A 21,677-nucleotide genomic window follows, 5' to 3' on the forward strand; every position below is an offset into this window, starting at 1 on the left:
ATACATACATACATACATACATACATACATACATACATGCTGTAGAATTTCCCACTTGTGGCATCACCTTAGTACTCACGAACTTTCAAATTTTGAAACATTTTTATTTTCATGACAGAAGTTCACTCCATGCCTAATTATTATGCTTCAGGGCCTCATTAATGATATATTCCTTCCCCTTAAGGCACTAAAAGATAACTTCCCGAAGTAAAATTGTCAGATACCAATACTTCATGGGTAGCTACAAAAATAACTAAAATTCAATAAAAGCATATCATGTGCATACATATATCAAGAGTCTTTGTGTACCTTCTGATAAAACCTATGGTGGAAAATGACAAACATCAATGTTTTGATTTCATAGCTATTATCTTAACCTTCCCTGCTATTATCTCTCAAATAGAAATCATACTCCTATGACTTATATTTAATGTTCATGCTATTCCTGAGACATTGTGCTCAGTAGGCCAGTTTATATATGTATACATATCCTGGAAGGGAAATGGAAAAGCCACAATTTATAGAGCTGAGATACAATGGCTGATGGTAGCTTTCATGCACAGCAAACTTCATTAAAACAAATGGTCATGCAATCCACATCACCCTCCTGTGAGGAAAATTAATGGAGTTAGAGGGCCAGGTTATCCAGAGTTTTCTGCTACCTATGCCTCTCTAAGCTAAGGTTTTCCTTCTTCTATGACCTAGAAGCAGCACTGCATGCCATCTGTCCTTTAACACGGTCTCACACATAAACAGCATCGCTTTCTGCCCTCTAGGATATAAAGCATTACTAGTTCAGGGCAGGGTGAATTATTGTAAAGAGTTTTCCTAAAGAGATATGTACTCTCGTATCCCTGGCTAATGGTGTGGACGGCATCTTGAGTTTCTGTTCCAGAGGGCATGAAGGCCTCTATAACCCGTTTGTATGCAGCACAACATAGTGTTTTGGTCTTAATGCTGATGGAGGACAACATATTAGGAACCCAGTAACAGGCAGCTACTCTTCACCTCATCATATAAAATGAAAAGAGGTCAGGACGGGAACAGGGGATAGACAAATTTCTATCACATCAGCACATGTTGACAAGAAAGAAAGACTAGTGAAACACATTGATATAAATGGCATTGTAAACTCCCTTGTTTCTAGTAGTCATTTCTAATTCTACGCATTGCAACATACTTGGCTTGAGGGCAGGTTGCAGTTTTAGATGTGTTAAAAGCTGTGATGATTGACTCAATGTTTTTGTCCATGTGGCTTGGCTAATCATATCATTTGTTCGGGTTCCTGTTTGACATGGTGAGTAAATAGAGAACTTGGCTGAAAGTGTGCAAAATCAGCTAGTCTCTCATCCTGAAAACTTTGCTTGTTTTTAATATGACAATTTTTTTGGGCTCCACAAAGACATTCTGATTCAACTATTTGGGCCGATGAGTGAGGAGATTTGGAAAAGTGTCTCTTGAGATCCTAATGTGCAGCCAATCTTGGCAAACTACCTGAGATAAGAAAACCTTGATGAGGCATGGGTGACTTGAGAGATGATGGAGAGAGACCAAACTCAAGGACTGTCGCTACTCTTTGAACTCTAGTTTAAACTGTAGGTGTTTTAATAGCAGCTTGTTTTGGGGCGACTCATAACTGTAAGCAGGGGTGTCTCTGACTCTATCTGACTCTTGGGACCCTTTTCCTTCTGGGTTGCCATGCCCAGCCTTGATATAAGGGTTTGTGCCTCGTCTTAGTGTATCTTGTTATACCATGTTTGGTTGATATCCTTGGAAGACTTTTCTCTTTTCTGATAGGAAATGGAGAAGTGGATCAGGGGTTTGGGGGTGGGGGAGAGTGAAGGGTGGGGAAACTCTGGTAAGGATATAGTGTATGAGAGAAGAATGAAAAAAAAGGAGCAGCACTGGTCACAGATAGGAAGTAGAAACAAATGGAGAAAGCCCCAGGACACTGAAAAATGTCTCTTAAGCTTTATCAAGTGTATTGCACTCACCAAAGAGAGAAAAATGTTTATTTGTCTTGATTCTTATCTTGCATAGTTTATGCAAATATAAACATGAGTTGCTCCCTCTGAAGAATATGTGAAAGTCTTATCCAGAACACATTTTAAGCTCACAGGTTGGCTTTTTTTCACATTTGCAAGATGCTTTAAATCCCATTTAATCAGACAGTCCTAACAGCTGCCCTGTGAATTGGCCAGGCAGTATTACCCACACAGGACAAGTAAGAAAATTGAAGCTCTGAGATGTTAAGTGCATTGCCCAAGGTCATCTAGCAACTCAGTAATGAACTGGGATTACGCACCACAGCCCAGAGGTCCTGTCTGTTGCCAGTTCCATTGAATTTGGTTTCCATTGCAAAGTGAATGATGATTATGAAATTTAAGAGTATAGGATGTGGGTTTTTTTTCAGGCAATGTTTCAAAGAGAAACTAACGCATGGATATGCTAAAGCCTGTTTCCAACATTCCTAAAATGTTTGTCAGAAGAGCTTGGCTTAATTTTACCCATGTATAGATGGGTCTTTGGCTTCCTGTGTGTCTTGAAGTTCTTCAAGCCTGTGCTTGATGCTCTGCTCCAGCACTAAGCTGAACACAGAGGAACTACACGAAAACCCTTTCTACATGCAGCAATGCTGCAACAGCTCACTCTTTAAAGACCACTTATGCCTCTATTTCTCCATGAAGAAAGAGACTACAAGGCTGGTGGCCTTTGGAAAATAAATAGAGTTTATCTTATCATTTCTAAACTCATTTAAAACTTCTATAACAGTATGTATAGAGAATGTTTGCATTGTTATTTGCCCATTGAGCTTCTCTTCTGCTGCAAAAATAATTCATAATGTATGTGTGGATATTCCAATTTCTCACAAAGAGTTCAGCTGAGTGACCCACAGATGCCTGATAAATATTTATCAACAATGACAACATTGCAAGTTCTAAGTGCTTCCCTCTGAGATCTCGAGACTCCTGATAATCTGTTACTTAAATGGGAGAGGGACTATTGATAAATGCCTGTTTTTGTTATTTTCTATGGAGGAAGCCAACTCTGACAGCTTCAAGAGCTGTGATGAAATGGGAAAGAGGGATTCTCCGGTGTATATTTAACTAGAAGAGAGAATGTACCTCACATGTGATGTAATGAGTATGGGATGCCTTACCTCACACTACAGTCTTTATCTACAACCTTGACCTGAAAGCTAGCTCCTTGACAGTCCAAGAGTGAGCTCCTTTCTTTCATACTAATGCACTCTGTTGATAGGCTGTTGATTCCCTTTCCCATGTAGCATTTATTTGGAATGCTTCTCTCATAAGCACACATCTGAAGTGTACTTTTCTTTCCCTTTAGCCTTTAATTTACTGATGCATGAAAAAGAATTCCAGGGACATCAAACAGTACTTGCTATTTGGGTGAGCTGCTCTCTCAAATGAAATCCTGTGGCAAAAATTAAGAATGCCCAGTTGGCCAGTTACCAGACCCAGTAAATAATTTGGGGAACAGCTATATAGAGTATCTTTCACATACACTTAAAATGAAATCCTGGGCTTCAGAAGAAACAACGTGTGTGAGTGTGTGTGTGTGTGTGTGTGTGTGTGTGTGTGTGTGTATACCATACTATATTATATTGTATTATGTATTATGCTATTTTATATGAGTTATATTATAGTCAAATAGGTGGTACTGGTGATGGTGTTTGTCTGAGGAGTCAACATATTTATGCAAACTGAGTGACTTGCAAAAGCGAATCAAAAAAAAAAAAAAAAAAACGATTGCAGTTTAAGCCAAGATAGCAGCATTAACCAGAACCTCTTTCAACAAATATGGTGCTGATCGTCTCATCTCTTCCTCTTCATTGAAAGGGGAAGGCTTAGCTCTCTGGGAACATGAGGTAGAGAGAAGTTATTCATGGTGTCTCCTGCAAGCACAAAAGAGGGAGAGCAGATTAGTTTGTAACTTCTCTTCAACTTTTAGAAAACTACAGATGATTCATTATTGGAATGTTTTATTCACTTTGGTTTCTTTACTCTTACCTTATCTTTTTTAATGAGCTAAAATTACATTTAAAAGAAAGTCGCCATCCTGAGCAGCGTGCCTATGCCTTATATGCAGTTTCTCATGAAACCTTCACATCAATAAAGGACAAGATTATTTTTTCCAGTTTTACATCCAGGGTCTCTTAGTTGGGGTTTCATTGTTGTGAAAAGACAACATGACCAAGGAAACTCTTGTAAAGGAAAACATTTGATTGGGGCTGGCTTATAATTTCAAGGTTCAGTCCACTAAAGCACGGCAGCATCCTGGCAGACGTGGTGCTGGAGGAGCCAAGAGTTCTACATCTTGATCTTGATCTAAAGGCAGTCAGGAGGCACCAGCCAATAGGAGGGTCTCTTCCACAGAGGGTGGAGCTTGAGCACTAGGAGCCCTCGGAGTCTACCCATACATGGACACACTTCCTCCAACGAGCCCACACCTCCTAATAGTGCCACTTACCACGTGTGAAGCATAGTCAAAGCATCACACAGGGGAACTTGCAGTTAAAGGAAAGAGCTGAATTCTCGTAGCTACTGGGGTTTCCGAGGGGTAGCTGATGCAAGGTGCAGTTAAACATGGCTGCTTGTGAGAATATGAATCTTAAAATGTCACTGGGATCATGATTTTGGCTTCCATATTAGCTAGAGAGGAATTAGCAGCTTATTTTCTTTTGGGGGATGGTACACTGTCTCTGTGAAGGTGTGTTGGCAGAAAAGGAAGGGTTCAAGGTCACCTGCTTGGCGGAGTCTCAGTGCCGTGGAGCGCTGCAATCCTTGAGGTCTAGCAACAATTGGGACAGTTGAGATGCAAGGGGGGGCATTAGATGCCATTTGGAAAATCCGAATACTGCAGATGGCATTACAATAATTATCCTGCTTTGCTAATAGGCGGTGATCCTGTTTTATTTTTGTATATACACTGGTCTCTAGGAGTCTCTCGCTGTGTGTGTTCAACTCCAACACTGGTCACATATCTTCACCCATGCTCTGCTGCGCATGTTTCCCATGCACGGTGTCATGATCAACCAGCTATAAACTTAATGTCTATCTTTATTCTACAATTCTCGAATAACAATCCGGCATCAATGATCAAAGCTCCTGGCATTTAATCCAGTGTAATATTCTCTAGTTTACCTAGATGAAAAACCACACAGGTCATTTTTTTTTTTTTTTTTTTAGGCTTTAAACTGTTTTATTCTCAAGACATTGTATGATTAAGGGTCCACAAGAGAGATAGATGTACATCCACAGGAAGTATAGCAGTTTTAATGAGTCTAACATGGATATAAACATAAGAAATCCAGTGTGGCTCTGCTCTGGACACAGGTCCCAGACAGAGCTTTGGGCACATTTCTGGAATATGTTGAGAGCATAAAGAATTAGAAAAACTCAGTTGGATGCTTACTTTGGCAGCACATATACTAAAATTGGAATGATACAGAGAAGATTAGCATGGCCCCTGTGCAAGGATGACACACAAATTTGTGAAGTGTTCCATATTTTTATGCTCTAAGACCAAGAATCGACAAATGGGACCTCATAAAATTGCAAAGCTCTGTAAGGCAAAGGACACTGTCAATGGAACAAAAATGGCAACCAACAGATTGGGAAAAGGTCTTTACCAATCCTACATCCAATAGAGGGCTAATATCTAATATATACAAAGAACTGAAGAAGTTAGACTCCAGAAGATCAAATAATCCTCTTAAAAATGGGGTACAGAGCTAAACAAAGAATTCTCAACTGAGAAATATTGAATGCCTGAGAAGCACCTAAAGAAATGTTAAACATCCATAGTCATCAGGGAAATGCAAATCAAAACAACCATGAGATACTCAGTCATACTCAGTCAGAATGGCTAAGATCAAAAACTCAGGTGACAGCAGATGCTGGCGAGGATGTAAAGAAATAAGAACACTCCTCCAGCACAGGTCATTTTTATATATCTATTTCTTTTGATTTTGTTGCCATTAGTGCAGGGAATTGGTGGTGCAGGCTCCCACTGTGACTCTATAAATATCCCTTAGTGTTTGGAACCCGCTCACATATTTCTATGTTAAATATAATTCCAATCTTTAAATTGTCATCTTTTCTAAATGTTATTTCTTTCCACTATAATTAATAACTTAAGCTTAATTATCCCTGATGGCTTAGTGATGACAGAACATGCATAAATCAAAACTGGATTTAAGTGAATTGTTTGTTAGCCACAATCATTCTTAAGGAATTGTTTATGTTTGCAAATGAGCACTTTAATTTATTGCTATTTTTCATAGGCCTAATGAGGTGGGAAATATCACTCACATTACTGACATGTAAGCCTTCTACAGATAGGTGGGCAGTTGAAGAACTATTTGAAAGGGAACATGATACCATGAGCTGTGATTAGTACTCTTTCCTCTGGAATGTTCCCTCTTAATAGAAAGATTATAGACTTTATATGATCATAGATCATATGACCCTGCTCAAAATCATATACATTTCCTCCATTTAAATAAAGTGGACATTGTATGACTATTTTACCTGAATGCTAATTGATTGTTTTTACCATAGAAACTATCTTTTTAAGTATACTCCTGAATAGCCACTGGACATGGCTATCATTGTAATGTTTACTGATTTTGAACAATTCCATCTAGAAGCGAGCTGTGAAGGCAGTGTGTGTGTGTGTGTGTGTGTGTGTGTGTGTGTGTGTGTGTATGTGTATGTGTGTATATGCATGTGTATATGTGTCTGTGTGTGTATGTATGTGTGTGTGTATGTATGTGTGTATGTATGTATATATATGTATGTGTGTGTATGTGTGTGTATGCGTGTGTGTATGTATGTGTGTGTATGTGTGTGTTTGTGTGTGTGTATATGTGTGTATGTATGTGTGTGTTTATGTGTGTGTATGTGTGTATGAGTGTGTATGTATGTGTGTATGTGTGTGTATGTGTGTATATGTGTGTGTGTTTGTGTGTGTGTGTGTGTGTGTGTGTGTGTGTGTGTGTATGATATAAGAGTATGAATGAAATTCATTAAGCCCTGCTGTAGGTCTATCTTTGCCAGGTGTTCTCTTTTTCTCTATCCCTTTCTCCCTCCCGCCATCCCAAAACAGTTCTTTCATTGGGGTCGTTTGGAGGTTAAGGGGTGAATGGATTATAGACAGGAGTATGAGCAACTTACTAGTGACTATACCACAGAAGAAAAAGTCTCTCTTTTTGCTCCCTGCAAACCATTAACAGCCTGTATATCTCTAGGGAAAGGACAGACCTTTCCGTAAATCATTGACTATCTTCCTAGTGTTGTAAGGCAACAGCGCACATTTCTTCCCACTATCATTGATATTTCTTTGAAGTCTGCTAGGTAACACCTGAGCACATGCCATGTGGAGCCAACACCTAACTATTGTAAGGAGATGGCAATTGAGAGGAAAATCCACTGAGACAGGAGGACTGTAAAGGATGGAGACTATGTAGATGAAGATAGGAGTGAGGACTAGGGCTGGATCTATTGGTTAGTGAATGGCTAAATAAACACCAGAAGCATGAAAATATATAAGCAAATATTTAAAACTGGAAACTTCAAATTTCCATCATTTACAGCAGAAAGGACAAGTTCTATTAAAGGTCAGACATCAGGAAGTATAGACAAAGGCAAATGGTTTGGAAGTCATCACCACAAATTCAGTATGGAAACAGAATAGTGAGAAGCGGTCCATCTGTAGAGGGAAGCAGAAGTAGGGGAGTTGTGGGTCGGTTGCTTTTCTCTGTAAGTCTTTATGTATTAATGATATTTTTGAAAATCCATGTGCATGCATAATTGCTACACACATTCTCTTTGTCCTTTTGTTTTGCTCCATTTAGTTTACTGACTTTCTGAAAATTAACTTATTAGGCTGGATAGGTCCATTACCTGTCCCATGTCTACAAATTAATTCCTTTGTCTCCTGTACATGTCCCTTCTCCATTCTTTGTCTCCCCTAGGCTGTCCCCACTCACATTTCGTGCTTCCATACACACATATGTCTCATTGAAGGCACTGTGGCTTCGTCTGTAAATTCCTCACACTGTCACATCTCAGTCTTTGCTCAACCTTCTTTCCAAGAGCTGAGACAGTTTTGTCCTTTGTGTTTTAGTTTTGCCATATAGCCTTCCAGGCTTTTCATGAACTACCTTTAGTTTCCAAACCAAAAACAAATGCTTTCTCTGTCTTCTGACCCTGCTTACTCTACACAAGGCTTTTAACTACTGTGGTTATATCTGTGTCCTTTTTTTCCTGTTTCATTGTAAATTCTGTTTAGTGCTGGTATTGTATCTTGAAAATCATAATTGAAGTTATTGGTAACAATGAAGCATACTAGACATTAGTGGTGGATGCGAAGGGCATCTGAACAGTGCACTGAGTGACGTGTCCAAGGGAACACTGTCGTCTGTCTGTTGAGCTTCCTACTAACACCTTTCAGGAAAACTTTGAAGTAAGCAACACTCTGTCCCCATTCTGGTTTATTCTCTTTCCCCAAATATAATTATTACAAATACAAAATAACCTAACAAACTAAGATCTATAAATCAGACAATATTAGAATTAATAATTTTAAAAAACTATATTTAATTGTTCATTTTAAAATCCAAAATCAGCATTCCTCTCCTCCCAGTATGTGATTACACAAGTCCTCCTCCAATTCCTCCTTCCCCTTCTCTTTTGAAGAGGAAGCCCCTTCTGGGCATCACACACACATACTATCCCTCTCCTGCCCATCAATTCACTACAAGATTGGATGCATCCTCTCCCACTGAAGACATACAAGGCTGCTCAGGTAGGGGTTTGGGCAAGAAACAGACTCAGGGACAGCCACTGCTCCAGTTGTTGGGGATCCGCATGAAAGAAAGCTGCTCATCTTCTACATATGCTCAAGAGGCCTAGGTCCAGCCACCAAGAGTTTAGGTTAGTTGACTCTGTTGGTCTCCCAGTGGAGACCTCTTTGAGTCCCTCATTCTTTCTCCCAAATCTTTTGTAAGACTCCCTGAACTCCATTAATGTTTGAATCTCTGCATCTCTTTCCATTAAGTGCTGGGTGGAGCTCCTCAGAGGACAATTATGCTAGGCTCCTGTCTGCAAGCATAACAGAGAATCTTTAATAGTATAAGGGATTGTTTTCTGGCTATGGGATGGGTCTTGACTTGGGGCAGTAATTGGTTGGTCATTCCCTCAATCTTCACTCTATCTTTGTCCCTGCACATCTTGTAGGAAGTATACATTTTGGGTCAAAAGTTTTGTGCGTGGATTGTTGTTCTTATCCTTCCACTGGGAGTCTAGCCTGGCTAGAGGAAGTAGCTACTTCAGGATCCATATTCTCTCACTACTAGGAATCTCAGAGTAACCCCCATAGACACTCTTGGGCCTTCCTAGGTCTCTGGTACATCATAGATATTTCTCCTCATAGCTGATCTTTCTCCTTTCTCCCCTGTTCTCTTTACAAATGATTTACCCCACGCCATCCCACTCCCCTTTCTATCTGTTCTTCCACCCAGACCCCTCCTTCCATTGACCTCTGATATCTATTTTGTTTCCCTTTCTGAGAAAGATTCAACCATCCTCCCTTGGGCTCTTCTTGTTATTTGACTTCTTTGGGCCTGTTGATTATAGCATGGTTTTCCTGGACTTTATAGGTAATATCCATTTATAAATGAATATATATACTGTGTATGTCCTTTGGTCTTTGAGTTACCTCACCCAGGATAATATTCTAGTTCTATCCATTTGCTTGTGAAATTCATGTTGTTCTTATTTTTTGTCCTTTTTAATTGTTTTTACTGAATATTTCATTTATTGACATTTCAAATGTTATCCCTGTTCCTGATTTCCCCTCCAAAACCCTACTATCCCATCTTCTGTCCCCCTGCTTCTAAGAGGGTGTCCCACCACCTACCCACTGCCCCCCCACCCTAACATTTCCCTACACTGGCACATCTAGCCTTCCCAGGACCAAGGGCCTCTTCTCCCATTGATGTACAACAAGGCCATCCTCTACTACATGTGTGGCTTGCAGCCAGAGGTCTCTCCATGTGTACTCTTTGTTTGGTGGTTTAGTCCCTGGGAGCTCTAAGGGAAGTGGGAACTGGTCGGTTGACATTGTTGTTCTTCCTATGAGGTTGCAAATGCCTTCAGCTCCTTCAGTCCTCTCTCTAACTCTTCCATTGTGGATCCTGTTCTCAATCCAGTGGCTGGCTGTGAGCATCAGCCTCTGTATTTGTCAGGCTCTGACAGCCTGACAGGACATAGCTATATTAGGCTCCTCTTCTGTCAGCAAGCACTTCTTGGCATCTGCAATAGTGTCTGGGTTTGGTGTCTGTTTATAGGATGGATCCCCAAGTGAGGAAGTTTCTAGATGGCATTTCCTTCAGTCTCTGCTACACATGTTGTCTCTGTATTTCCTGCCTTGAATACTGTGTTCCACCTTCCAAGAAGGACTGAAGCATCTACACTTTGGTCTTCCTTCTTCTTGAGCTTCATGAGGTCTATGAATTGTATCTTTGGTATTCCCAGCTTTTGGGGGGTCACTCACCTCTTCAGGTTGTCTTAGGCAGACCAGTTGGGGTGGTTGCCAGATATGGCTAGAATGGGTGGTCAGACAGGGTTCCAATGGGGTTAATTTTGGGCTTCCAATGGTTTCCACCAGCAGGCAGGATGCTCTTAGGGTCCTGCAAGTCTCCTCTGACTAAGGAGCAAGCCGAGAGCTAGGCAGTGAGGTTTACCCCACTTACTTCTGCAGGCTTTCCCAGGCCTAGAATTATTCATTGAAGATGAAGAGTTTCTACTGAATAGAGCAGCCTATAAAGAGAAACTTCGTATTGAAAAGGATGAACAATGGGAATCCAGGACCTTCAGGTGCTGTTGAGCTGAAGGAGTGGATATGAGCTTCCCACCATGATATGATGTTCCTATATCACTCAAAATGTAAGATAGAAATATAAAAGATGTTTGGAGCTGGAGAGATGGCTCAACAGCTAAGAGTACTTGAAGGTCTTGCAAAGGGCCAAGTTTGGTTATTAGTACCCACATGGTGCTCACAGCTGTGTGTAACTAGAGATCAAAGGGTTGGATGCCCTTCCCAGGCATCCATCAGGCATTCATTTGGTTCATACATACACATGCAGGAAGACGCTCATACACAAAAATAAAAATAACATCAATCTTCTTCTAAAAGCTGTTTAAATTAAGATGCATTAAGACAGTGGAAACATTTGAATTTACAGTACCTCAGTGTGGAGCTTTTCCCACAGGAGGAAGATTGAGCACTAGCTCCCAGCACTTGCTGCTTTCTTCTTAGCTTCCCTTTACAAATATGCTTAGCTGGACTCTTTTTCACTTTCCTTCCAGATGCTACCTGGATTTGATCTGCATCGATGTAACAGGGGCTATATTTTTATTTCTCATTTCCTGCAGGAAATACCACAATAAAACAGTCTCGATACAGGATTATCATTCAGGAAGCAGCCAATGGAGGTCAAGAGTGCCCAGATACCTTATTTGAAGAAAGAGAGTGTGAAGATATCTCATTGTGCCCTACATACCGGTAATTAGTTCCTTTTGGATTATCATTAGACCTGAGCATAATTGTATCATATTTTCTTTCATGTATGGTTGCTTAGTGAAAATTTTAAGTTGTCACATTTTAAAACTTTAAATATTCAGTAATTTTCTTTTCTTTACTAGAATGTATTCATAAAAAATGAAGAATGTGAATACCTAATTACCAAGAGAGTAAACCTAGAGCATGATTGATAAGTGAGCTACTGGAACGCTACCTCATCTGCAATCAGATTTCTGAAGAATGATCCAATGAGAGATAGGATTTGCTTTTATTTTTTTTAATTTTTTATTATATATTTCTTTACTTACATTTCAAATGTTATTCCCCTTCCCAGTTTCCTGTTCATAAGCCCCCATTCCCTCCCCTCTTCCTCCCCGATACGGGTATTCCCCCTATACCTCCCCCTTATTGCCCTCCCCCATATTCCCATGCACTGGTGGGGGTCCAACCTTGGCAAGACCAAGGGCTCTCCCTTCCACTGGTGCCCCAACAAGGCTATTCTCTGCTACATATGCAGTTGGAGCTCTGGGTCAGTCCATGTATAGTCTTTCAGTAGTAGTTTAGTCCCTGGAAGATCTGGTTGGTTGGTATTGTTGTTTTTATGAGATTGCAAGCTCCTTCAACTCTTTCAATACTTCCTCTAATTCCCCCCAAGGGGGTCCTATTCTCAGTTTGGTGGTTTGCTGCTAGCATTGACCTCTGTATTGGACATGCTCTGGATGTGTCTCTCAGGAGAGGTCTAAATCCAGTCCTTTCCGCATGCATTTTTTAGCTTCATCAATCTTATTTAGTTTTGGTGGCTGTAGAGATATGGGCCACATGTGTGTCAGGCTCTGAATGGCCATTCCTTTAGTCGCTGCTCTAAACTTTGCTTCCACATCCCCTCCTATGAATGTTTCCCCCTTTTTTGCTTTTATGTAGATCATTACATAGAGAGCAAGAGAAAGACACACACACATGCATACCTATGCACACATATCACACACACACACACACACACACACACACACATATAGACAAAAGAACATACATACAGACATACGGGCAGACAGATACACATATAAACAAGCACACATAGACCCAAACAAAACATATACACACAAACATACCTATGTAGGCACATACACACCTGAAGACATGTAGATGCACACATATATACACACACAAACACATAAAAACATAGACACACAAATACATATGCAGAGTTACATACATATATGAACAGAAACAAGCCCATGTACACACAAGAAAATATAGACACAGGCATGTAGACACACAGACACACATGGAGACACATACACACATGAAGAAATACATAAAAACACATATAAATACACAAGTACATCCCCCAACAGGCATACGTACATAAATATACACAAACACCATATTCACATAGAGTACATACACATACATAAGCACACAAATACATATGTATCTGAACATAGATATGCACAAAGACACATAGACACACATGCATACACATATACATACATATTCAGACACACATAGACATGCACATGCAGACACATAAACTTATATATACAAACACAACACAAATGGTATAAAACAAACCCTACTACACTGTGAGCTATATACTTATTCTTTTGTTCTCATCTTAGAACTCTCAATAAGCCATTAAAAAACAAGCTGGGTATAGCAGCCTGCACCTGTAATCTAGCTCTTAAAAGTCTGAGACAAAAGGGTCATGAATTCAAGACCATCCTGGGTTTATACTTATATAAAATCCTGTCTCAAACAGCAAATCATATATGTTTATTAATCCATGGAATAATGTATTCTTAATAATATTTTTATTTATTCTTGGTAAATTTGATCCCCATGTACAATGTATCTTTGATCATACCTATTACCAACTCCCCTCTTTTTAATAAGAGAATAGGGGTAACACTTAAACCTTTAATGTTCTCTCTCTCTTCCTTTTTAGAAATTGGAAAGTACTGTTTATAAAACCATATCCAAGTTTCATTTTCAAGTTTTAACCTTCCATACTTTTGGAATTTGAAAGTTAGTTTGAAATTCAGTGATAACATTACCTTTAAACAATCTTAGTTTAAAAGAAGTCAATGATTTATGATAATAGCTCATAGTTTAAAAATCATATAGTTTTACCAACTCACTCAAAAATGTATTTTGTGAAATTATTTAATGTTTTATCCTGATAATTTTAGAAACTGTGTCTTAAAGCTGCAAGTCTTAAGGGATGATTTATCAGGAATAATGTAGTCTCATTCCTTTTCCAAATAGAGCTCATTTTAGTACAATGTAAGTGCCACTGAGTTCAGTCTCACTGTTCTGCCCATGCGTCACACCATCATCCCGATTTGATGGACAGTTTGGGGAGGATGTAGTCACTGGGATCGGGTCCAGATTGCTCTTTGCTCCCATAACCTTGGGGCCATTGTGTAATCACTGCCAGTAATCACCCTCTTGGGCTTTGGGTAAATATTGAAACTTCTATGTCCAGACAAGCACACATGTGGAGAGTCGCCAAGTGAAAAACTCAGCCAAATAAAATATTATCAGACATTTTAATAAACCCAGAATCATTAAAATCAGCAGAAATCTCAAAAAAAGACACCGGTGGAACTTGATTTTCCTCAGTCCTTGCTATTTGGTGACACTTCAATTTAACCCTTCGTGTTTGAACTCATTTTCCTTATTTACCTCCTGCAATTTTCCCAGAAATCAGTTCTGCTGTATCCGGAACCTACTTTCTCATGTGCACTTCAAACTGTGTCCAAATTAACGCAACTCTCTGATCCTTGTAAAAAGAAAAGAAAAGAAAAGAAAGAGAGAGAGAGAGAGAGAGAGAGAGAGAGAGAGGAAGGGAGGAAGAAAGAAAGAAAGAAAAAAGAAAGAAAGAAAGAAACAAAGAAACAAACAAACAAAGAAACAAAGAAACAAAGAAAGAAAAACTTGTAATGTTGATCACTGTGGTTCCAGCTAGATTTGGCAATGTGAAGTTATCCTAAACATATAAGTTTAGGTGGTTTTTGTGTTGTTTTGTTTGTTTTTTATCATTATCTTCTAGTTCATTCTTTTAACTGGATTAAGGTCACATGTCCAAATTCACCAAATTAGGATGGAAATGAAATGCCCACCTAGGTTGTCCTGCATAATTCAGTACATCAAGTTAGAGATTAAAGAGAAAAGAATATTATGACATTAATCTTTATACAGAATTGACTATGACAAGTAACCAAGAACCAAGGATCAAGTAACCAGAATGTTCTGGATTCAGGCTGCCACTTACAAAGAATGAATTATAGTTTATAATCTCAGTTTGAGAGCTTATCAAAGACACTCTTAAAAACTCCTTCCATCTCATTCTGTCTGCACAGCTCACTAACAGACATGAATACTCTGATATTCATGTTCATCTGAGATGCCTGTGTAAACATAGCCTTAGGAATGCACATAAATCATAATGAATAATACACCATGATCCAAAAGGTGGGACGTGAGCCCATCGCCACCTTAGATACTGTGGAAGTGACTATATTGAGGGAGTATATGGATAAATGAAGTGAATTCATTGCTTTAGAAGTTAATAGCTGTATTACAGAGCAATAGTGATAAAAAAAACTGTATGGTATTGGTACAGAGACAGACAGATAGACCAGTGGAATAGAATTGAAGACCCAGAAATGAACCCACACACCTATGGTCATTTGATTATTGACAAAGGAGCCAAAACCATCCAATGAAAAAAAAGATAGCATTTTCAGCAAATGGTGCTGATTCAACTGGAGGTCAGCATGTAGAAGAATGCAGATCGATCCATGCTTATCACCCTGTACAAAGCTTAAGTCCAAGTGGATCAAGGACCTCCACATCAAACCAGATACACTCAAACTAATAGAAGAAAAAGTGGTGAAGAATCTCAAACACATGGGCACTGGAGAAAATTTCCTAAACAAAACATCAATGGGTTCTGCTCTAAGATCAAGAATTGACAAATGGGATCTCATAAAACTTCAAAGCTTCTCTAAGGCAAAGGACACTGTTATTAGGACAAAACGGCAACCAACAGATTGGGAAAAGATCTTTACAAATCCTACAACTGATAGAGGGCTTATATCCAAAATATACAAAGAACTTACAATGTTAGACTGCAGGGAGACAAATAACCCTATTTAAAAAATGGGATTCAGAGCTAAACAAAAATTCACAGCTGAGGAATGGCGAATGGCTGAGAAACACCTAAAGAAATGTTCAACATCTTTAGTTATAAGGGAAATGCAAATCAAAACAACCCTGAGATTCCACCTCACACCAGTCAAAATGGCTAAGATAAAAAACTCAGGAGATGCTGGCAAGGATGTGGAGAAAGAGGAACACTCCTCCATTGTTGGTAGGATTGCAGACTGGTACAACCATGCTGTAAATCAGTCTGGAGGTTCCTCAGAAAATTGGACATTGAACTACCTGAGGACCCAGCTATACCACTCTGAGGCATATACCCAAAAGATGCCCAAACATATAACAATGACACATGCTCCACTATGTTCATAGCAGTCTTATTTATAATAGCCAGAAGCCGGAAAGAACCCAGATACCCTTCAACAGAGGAATGGATACAGAAAATGTGGTCCATCTACACAATGGAATATTACTCAGCTATCAAAAACAATGACTTTATGAAATTCGTAGGCAAATGGATGAAAATGGAAACTATCATCCTGAGTGAGGTAACCCAATCACAGAAAAACACACATGGTATGCATTTATTGATAAGTGGATATTAGCCCAAATGCTCGAATTACCCTAGATGCACAAAACACATGAAACTCAAGAAGGATGACCAAAATGTGAATGCTTCATTCCTTCTTTAAAGGGGAACAAGAATACACTTGGGAGGGGATAGGCAGGCAAAGTTTAGAACAGAGTCGGAAGGAACACCGATTCAGAGTGCCCCACATGTGGCCCATACATATACAGCCACCAAACTAGATAAGATGGATGAAGCAAAGAAGTGCAGGCTGACAGGAACCGGACGTAGATCTCTCCTGAGAGACATAGCCAGAATACAGCAATACAGAGGCGAATGCCAGCAGCAAACCACTGAACTGAGAACGGGACCCCCGTTGAAGGAATCAGAGAAAGAACTGAAAGAGCTTGAAGAGGCTTGAGAACCCATATGAACAACAATGCCAACCAACCAGAGCTTCCAGGGACTAAGCCACTAACCAAAGACTATACATGGACTGACTCTGGGCTCCAACCTCATAGGTAGCAATGAATAGCCTAGTAAGAACACCAGTGGCAGGGGAAGCCCTTGGTCCTGCTAAGACTGAGCCTCCAGTGAACGTGATTGTTGGGGGAGGGTGATAATTGGGGGAGGATGGGGAGAGGAACACCTATATAGAAGGGGACAGGGAGGGCTTAGGGGGATGTTGGCCTGGAAACCGGGAAAGGGAATAACAATCAAAATGTAAATAAGAAATACTCAAGTTAATAAAGATGGAGGAAAAAAAAGAAAAAGAAAAAAGGCTACTATATAAGTAACTGGGGAAAAAAGAAGTTAATAGCTGATTTAATTAATATTTGATCATGACATGCTTTCTTTTTGTGTCCTGTTTTTCAACCAAACTTGGTAGTCATTCTCATTAAACAAGCCACTTAAAGGTGATCAATGATATTTTTATGTTACTGGTGATATTTTTATAAATAGCTCATAAAGTGTGGGCCAGGAGATAAAGTATCAGAGTTTGTGGCTTATATGAAACAGGCCATAAAGCACAGTAACTGAAAGAACAAAAAGCACCATTAGAATTTGGCCCTTGAATTTTCTGGAATACTGTGCAGAAATAATTTTAAGAACAAAAGCCATCCTCTCTGTGACAAAAAATAGACACTTTTATTAACCTGAGGAAGATAACCAGAGAGAAGCCAGGTGACTTCCTCAGAGACCATTTCCTCAGAGGAAAGCATGTCTCATCCCGTAACATCCATTGTTCTTCCCTAAGATGAACTTGGGGGTAAGGTCTGTCCCTAGAGTCATCTTTTGCATTTCATTCTATGACTGATGGAACTGGTAGAGTTATATCTGAATCCTAGAAGTACTATATTAAAAAAAACAGAAGCAAAAATCCAGGAGTGAAAGTTTTCACCCTAAGATTTTAGGAGTTCAAACTTTGAATCATTTATGTTTGATAGAACCCAAGGATTATTTTCTTTTTCTCCCTATATTTATTTTTTAATGATTGTAAATAAGCAAGATGATCTGTGTATATTGAGCTGCTTTTTACAGTTTTTTATATAAACTAAGATTCACATATGAAATATTCAAATTCCCAGAATTAGAATCGCAACTTTAATCATGAATCTGAGTTGGAGAGTGGAGTCAATTGTTACTGTCCCCAGCACTTGCTAGGGGTGGATTTTATATTATTTATTTATTTATTGTAACACATGCATACATTTGCACATGCATATATATATATATGTATATATACATATATACTGATATATGCACATATATGAACACATATATAGATATAGACACATACACATACACATATATATCTTTTTCCTACATATATCTGTTTAAGGATAACTATTTGGTATTTGACAAACTGTCATGAGGTTTGTCTCTATACAAAAATTTCTCTTCCTCTTTCGACAGCCATTAATTGCCTAGAGTTCTTCATACAGTATTAGGACCTTTGAGAAGTCATAAATTTGTTTTGCCATGCCAACTGATGTGGTCATTATGCAGGTTTTGTTGAGGGTGTTATAATGTTCTGAGATTTTTTAAATGCATCATCCCTGCCATATATGGAAGTTATTGTTGCAATGCAGATGTCATGATTGTTTAACTATTAGAATCTTCTGTCTCCTGTTTCATGGTATTCCCTGAACTGTATGTATAGAGTCGCATTGCAGATGTGTCTGTTGGAGTTGAGCATGCTATGGTCTGCTCTTCTTTTTATTCGGAGCTATTGTGGTTTCTTCAGTAGTCCCAATTTTCTGCAAAGAAAAATTCTTTCATCGAGAGTAAGAACTACATTTATCCATGGGTATAAAGATAAGATTTTAGAATACAGTTAGAAATGATACCAGTCTAGAAAAGTAGGAGTAGTAGGTTCTTCTCTGGGGTCTATGTCCTCACTTCCATGGGCAGCTGACATGGTTTGTTCCAAGTCTAAACTGATGGAACTCTGGTCTTCTCTATTTCTGCATTTCTAAGTCAAGTGTTGCATGTACTTCCTCTGCATGTGCTAAAAGTTCTCTTCTGTCCCAGGTGGAAGCCACAGAAATGGAGCCCTTGTATCCTGGTTCCAGAGTCTATCAGGCAGGGGAGAACAGGCACCAGTGAGGCATGTGGGAAGGGGCTGCAGACAAGAGGTAAGCAGGGTTTTAAATAGCTTCATGTTCACGCATGGTTTAAAGTTATGTTTCTTTTTTTTTCCGGAGCTGGGGACCGAACCCAGGGCGTTGCACTTCCTAGGCAAGCGCTCTACCACTGAGCTAAATCCCCAACCCATAAAGTTATGATTCTATGTACTTGGTTGTCCATATTTGAGCAAGTTGTGATATTTCTGGATTGATCTATTTATATTCATCACTAAATTTACTCTTGGCATTAGTAGGTGCTGTTAGTTAAATATCATCATTTAAACATAACCTTTCTCTGCACCTCAGTAATAAAGCAAAAATAAATAATGATAAATATATCTCAATTATAATTGACCTCAATGTCTATATTGTGAATATATGTCGGATATCAGCCAAGATGTTGAGAATATGCCAAAATTAGATCTGAAAGTACACATTACACTCTGTTTACATTACATGTTTAGGTGCTGATTAAATATATGAATGAAAACAAGTGAGTAAATTGACTTATCTTAATGATCCTAGTTTAAGCACAAGTGGTGTGTGAGTGTGTGTTTGTGATGTTTACTATGTGTAATATGCATAGAAAGAGTATTAAAACTTCTAAATAGAATTATGACAGGCTTCTGTGTCTGAAGTAAGGGACGTTTTATTATGTACATCTAGGAGAAACAGCAAACTTGTGAAAAGGACACAGTGACTTGTGCTGGTCACTTTTTTTGTTTCATCCTTAATACACAGGTTAACTAATGGGAAATGATAGGAGGTGCTTTATTCTGAAAATGGAATGACTGTGACTTCTGTTCATCTTGCTTTTGTAGGCAGTACTAATCCCCTTCTAGCTCCATTTGCACAACTAAAAAAGCTTGACTTTAGATAATGACATTTAGAAATTAATATTTTCAGATGTTTGCTTGTTTATCAAGCAACATGCTCTTATTACCCACAAAAAAACACTTTAAATTAGTAGTAGTATATTAGTATAGTTAGAATAAATTAGTATTATATAATTAACAGAAAAAGAATAGGTGTTTGAAAAGGCCTCCAGCATGAAAGAAGAGAAATAATAAGATATATAGGAAGGAATCAACCAGAAAGACAATACAAGAAGTTGCATACCAAACTTCTAGAGTTCAAGAAAAATAAAACAAACATAGGTAAAAATATCAAATAAGTAATCCAAGACAGAATACGTTTTTGGGAAACTACATCTCTTGGTTAAACAAAGTCAAGGCCGTGTCAGGCCCATCATTGAGAGAAATGAGAGAGTGATCTGGTCCCCAACCTTCTAAAGGAAGTTCCAAGGCCATTTCCCAAACATAGGGGTTATCAGCATCAGCTTGGAAAGTGAAAGGGAGCAAATCAATTCTTCAGACTGGTGAATGGGGTCTTAGTCTATATCATATACCAAGGCAAGATTAAAATATCTATAGAAAACAAAATTCTCTGAAGTTTACCTCATCCCCAGAGGCATAATATGAGCGAAGTGGAAAACTGGGATCCATCCCTGGAAGGGAGATCATTTTGTCTGGAACAGAGAAGGGCTGGGGGGCAAGGGGGACAAGTCCAAGACCAAAGAAGTCCACAAGCCTAGCAATATGCTATTCAGGGAAATACAACACCCATCTACTACCTCGACTGCTACAAGTGCTAATTTCAGTCTGATGCTCCTGTTCTGCCCCTGCAAGGAGTCATTTCTGTGGGGATTCTCTGTGACTTACAGTGACACTGAAATCCCTGGCAAAGGTTTTTGTCTGTGAGTGTCCCATCCGGTTTGATGGAGACTGTACATTTGGAAACCTTCCGTCTTTTCTCTGCAGATCCCCGGTAGCTCAAAGGAAGCATGAGCTTAGACTATGTAGTAAATTGTCACGGGTCAGGCTTCCCTCTGGCTATTCAATACTCTTTCAGAAATGCAGTTCACCTTGCTGAGACCTTGTGCTAGGCAGGTTTGCTCTTAGACAGTTCACTCTTAAACACCGGTACTAGCTTTGCAGTCATTTCATCTAGCATGAAACTTTTGGGACTGTCTACAATAGCTGTTCTCAATCTGTTTGTCTCAATCCTCTGGGGGTCCCATACCAGATATGCTATATATCAGATATTTACATTTCAATTCATAACAGGAGCAAAATTACAGTTATGAAGTAGCAACAAAATAATGTTATAGTTGTGGGTCACTGTAACCTGAGGAACTGTATTAAAGGGTTGCAGCATTAAGAAGGTTGAGAACCACTGGTGTAGAGCAAAACTTAGGCATATTTATATCCTGTTTTCTAGGAAGCCTTCAAAGAGGAAACCTAGGTGTCTGTGATATTTGATAGAAACCCTAAAAGGAGAAAGAAAATTCTAGTCTCTGCCTGCCAGACAAATCCATGACTTCAGTTTCCTTTTGACCTTTTTTCTTAATTAACTCAGCAATAGACTTAGAAGATGTGTATCTTTTTTTTTCCTCAGACCTCCTTTTATTTTATTTTATTTTTCTTTTTTATCTTTATTAACTTGAGTATTTCTTATTTACATTTCGAATGTTATTCCCTTTCCTGGTTTCTGGGCCAACATCCCCCTAACCCCTCCCCCTCTCCTTCTCTATGGGTGTTCCCCTCCCCATCCTCCCCCCATTACCGCCCTCCCCCAACAATCACGTTCACTGGGGGTTCAGTCTTGGCAGGACCAAGGACTTCCCCTTCCACTGGTGCTCTTAC

General features: G+C 39.1%; 1 protein-coding gene and 1 non-coding gene across 3 annotated transcripts in view; both read left to right on the forward strand.

Annotated features, from left to right (window-relative positions):
• Thsd7b (thrombospondin type 1 domain containing 7B) overlaps positions 1-21,677 on the forward strand; it is an 898,652-nt gene that overhangs the window by 530,656 nt on the left and 346,319 nt on the right. For both annotated transcript variants that reach the window (XM_039090425.1, NM_001191669.1), the window contains 2 exons: positions 11,463-11,592; positions 18,878-18,981. In XM_039090425.1, coding sequence (XP_038946353.1) covers positions 11,463-11,592; positions 18,878-18,981 — 234 coding nt within the window. The remainder of the gene's footprint in view (positions 1-11,462; positions 11,593-18,877; positions 18,982-21,677) is intronic.
• Positions 5,429-5,535, forward strand: LOC120096445 (U6 spliceosomal RNA). The gene has a single exon (XR_005492851.1). It is a non-coding gene; the product is annotated as a U6 spliceosomal RNA (small nuclear RNA).

Source organism: Rattus norvegicus, chromosome 13 (assembly GCF_036323735.1).
Source record: "Rattus norvegicus strain BN/NHsdMcwi chromosome 13, GRCr8, whole genome shotgun sequence".
NCBI lineage: Eukaryota > Metazoa > Chordata > Mammalia > Rodentia > Muridae > Rattus > Rattus norvegicus.